This window comes from Sinocyclocheilus rhinocerous, unplaced genomic scaffold (assembly GCF_001515625.1).
Source record: "Sinocyclocheilus rhinocerous isolate Xijiao unplaced genomic scaffold, SAMN03320098_v1.1 scaffold3266, whole genome shotgun sequence".
NCBI lineage: Eukaryota > Metazoa > Chordata > Actinopteri > Cypriniformes > Cyprinidae > Sinocyclocheilus > Sinocyclocheilus rhinocerous.
In genome coordinates this window covers 261,401-265,008 of record NW_015623466.1, presented here as the reverse complement: position 1 = coordinate 265,008, position 3,608 = coordinate 261,401, and the positions used below count along the sequence as shown (strand labels likewise).

General features: G+C 37.4%; 1 protein-coding gene across 1 annotated transcript in view; it reads left to right on the top strand.

Annotated features, from left to right (window-relative positions):
* LOC107748743 (protein sidekick-1-like) overlaps positions 1-3,608 on the top strand; it is a gene marked incomplete at its 5' end in the record, with an annotated part of 201,234 nt that overhangs the window by 138,896 nt on the left and 58,730 nt on the right. Inside the window, 2 exons of the mRNA XM_016563717.1 lie at positions 1,157-1,394; positions 3,092-3,207. Coding sequence (XP_016419203.1) covers positions 1,157-1,394; positions 3,092-3,207 — 354 coding nt within the window. The remainder of the gene's footprint in view (positions 1-1,156; positions 1,395-3,091; positions 3,208-3,608) is intronic.

Genomic DNA, 3,608 nt, shown 5'->3' with positions numbered 1-3,608 from the left:
GATCTCGGACCGATTGTTTTGGCGCGGATCCGGGCGCGATTGCCGTGTTCACATATGCCCAAACGAACCGAGCTAGGGGGTTAAACGCGCCAGGTTCCGAAACAACAGGCCATGTGTGAAAGCACCCTTAGTCACAGAAAAAATGTTCGTTAACGAATATTTTTCGTCGTCGTCTTCATTGACGAAATTAACACTGCTCAGAATGATAAAAAAAAGTGTGTCAATATTCAAAGTTTTATAACATACACTACTGTTCAAAAGTTTGGGGTCTGTATTGGAGGCTGCATATATTTGATCAAAAATACAGTAAAACAGTAATTTTGTGAAGGTTTTTTTTTTTTTTTTTTTTATTTAAAATAACTGTTTTCTATTTGAATATGTTGTAATTTATTTCTGTGAAAACAAAGCTGAATTTTCAGCATCATTACTCCAGTCTTCAGTGTCACATGATCCTTCAGAAATCATTCTAATATTCTGATTTGCTGCTCAAGAGACATTCATGATTACTATCAATGTTGAAAACAGCTGTGCTGCTTATTATTTGTATGGAAACTGATACATTTTTTTCAGGATTCTTTAATGATTAGATTGATCAAAAAAAACTGCATTTATTTGAAATAGAAATCTTAATAAATGTCGACTTATTTAAGACATAATAAATGTCTTTACTGTCACTTTACATCAAATTAATGTGTTCTCATTGAATAAAATTATTAATTAAAAAAAAAACTTTATGACCCCAAACTTTTGACTGGCAGTGTAGTATAAAATTACCATAACAACATAAACATTTATTAACTGAAATATGTATGAATATACAAAAGATTTGTTGCTAAAACCAAAATACATCTTGTGAAAACTCGCGTCACCATGTGTCAAAAGGTGTATCATTACCTTCATGAATACAGATAATTAATCTTATATAAGTGGTTCAGTATTGAATTATTTAAATAAATTCTTTCCAGATTTTTCCACTGCAAAAGACGTTGTTAGTTCATTATTAATGTGTCATTTAGCATCTACTGCATGTGTTCATTAAAATGTACCTTTTTTTCCTCATCTTCATTACCGCTGATGAAATGAAAACACTCTATGTCAAGGAACATCTCTGTCAGTAATTCTGTTGACTTATAACAAGAGTGATGTTTCCCCGCAGCCACTGCCAGAAACTGAGTACAATGGAAACCCAGAGAGCGTGGGCTACAGGGTCAGAGTGTTGCGAGCGGACCTGCGGGGTGAGGCCAGCACACGATTGGTGAATGACAGGCTGGAGAGGGAGATCACCCTGGAGGGTCTGGAGGAGTGGACCGAATACCAGCTACAGATCCAGGCCTTTAATTCCATAGGCCCCGGGCCCTGGAGTGAGCCCGTGAAGGGACGCACGCGTGAGTCAGGTGAGGACACCCAGTCAGATACTAATATGGGTTGATGAGCCCCATGGGATGTAGTGATGCAGAGGGAGCATCTTGAAATTTCCATTCTCAGGATAATCATATTCTCAAATCTAAACAGGTGGTTCGCAGATTGAAATTTTATTTCTTTTATGTGATCACCATAACAGCCCCTCACTGCACACTTACTCTGTCGGACTGGAGAGCTGCTCTGAATGCTTGCCTACACTGCAGATAAGAAGCCAGGTGATTGGCTGCCTGATGTCGCTACTTATCTTTACCATTGCTCCCTGCAAGATACACTCAAGAAAGATTTATGGCCCCAAATGGCTACAGCGTAAACTTCAAAAAGATGCTATTTAAAGGTGAAGTGTGTCATTTCTGTGTCACTGGTGATATCAGACTGAATTGTAAATATGTTTACATTTTTTGTAAACAATGAGAATGATGTTTACGCATGCAAAAGACAGCACCACAATGCTAGGGTTTTGTGGTTTGCTTGCAGGGCAGTGCTATGCAGTAGTTCTGGGTGGTTGCTAGCCCAGGTCTACAGATCCCAAAGAAATGAATCATTTTATTCAATAAGGAGGCATTCAATTGATCAAAAGTGACAGTAAAGACATTTATAATGTTGCAAAAGATTACTATTTCAAATAAATGCTGTTCTTTTGAACTTTCTATTCAGATCCTGAATCCTGAAAATAAATGTATCACAGTTTCCATAAAAATATTAAACAACACAACTGATTTCAACATTGATGATAAGAAATGGAGCAAATCAGCATATTAGAATGATTTTTGAAGCATCATGTGACACTGAAGACTGGAGTAATGATGCTGAAAATTTAACTTTGCATCACAGGAATAAAAATTGGAATACTATTTCATAATATTATTGTTTTACTGCATTTTTTGATCAAATAAATTTAGCCTTGGTGAGCATAAGAGACTGTTAAAAATGTATAAAAAATCTCAACAACCCCCCACTTTTGAACATTAGTGAAACTTCTAAATCTAACTGTTTTTTTCTTCCACAATTTAATTATATTTCCACTTGGTAAAAAATTGAAAGTCTGATCAATTAAAGTAATAGTCAACCTCCTCTAAACAAGCCACAATATTTGAGGAGCTTAAATCCATAACCCTTAGTATGACAAATAAAAACAAGTTTTAAACACTCTTTCCATCTTCCAGGGTTTGGATGATCAGGTTATCTCACCACAAACTTATCCAGTTGATCAAGTGATGAATAAATAAATGAGTTAATGTTGTTATGCCTAACCTAGTTGTCCCATTCAAACAGATTGCAATTCCATTTGGTGCCACTAGTGGATCAGAAATTGCACACTTCAACATTAATAGTTCTTTGGAAGGCTGCACTTGAATGATGAAGTTTGTCTGTGGAGAGAGTCATTATATAATTGTGTGGCTAATAGCCCACACGTAGAGACGTTCTGGGCTGGCTGTGCTGTCTGATATGAGGCCTGGTGTTAAAGGTTTGCCATCTTTTAGTGGTCTGTTCACTGTCTCCTCGCGCTCAAACTCTTGTTTGCTGCTCACACGCTAATGCTGTTTGCTTTCTTTTTCCCTTATGACATTGGAGAGGTGACTAATCTACGTGAGTTTACTCAGTACTCGGGGCCATGTGTTAAGGCACAGTGCGATAAGGGAGTGTGATTTGTCTTTCTCTGTTTGCGTAGTGTCATCGGGGGCTCCGGAAAATGTGACGGCGGAGGCCATGAGCTCCAGTCGCATCCTGGTAACCTGGGGCTCGGTTCCTGAGCATGAACAGAACGGCAACATCCTCGGATACAAGGTGGTTACTCGTGAGAATAGCTTCTGCGTTGATGTTTTGTCTTTTTTTATTCGTTGTGATTTCACACAAATGAAAATGACCTCAGACTGATGTCAAGTAGTGCACTGAGGTACTCTGAAACAATGTCTGCTGAAGGAGCCCTTGGCTCAGTATAATAAGCGTCTCAGAAGTGAATAAAGGTTTTTCTCATGTAAGATCAATCCCTTAAACTGTGTTTTGTATGATGAAATGACATGAAAGATTTGATGGTTGTTTCTCTTGAGGAGGGGAGGCATTGTTTTTATTCTTCATTGAAACCAAACATTTCCTATAATAACTACCCTTTGTAGCTGTACTGTACTATTCTTAAAATGAATCAATCTAATATATATATATATATATATATATATTAGTGCTGTCAA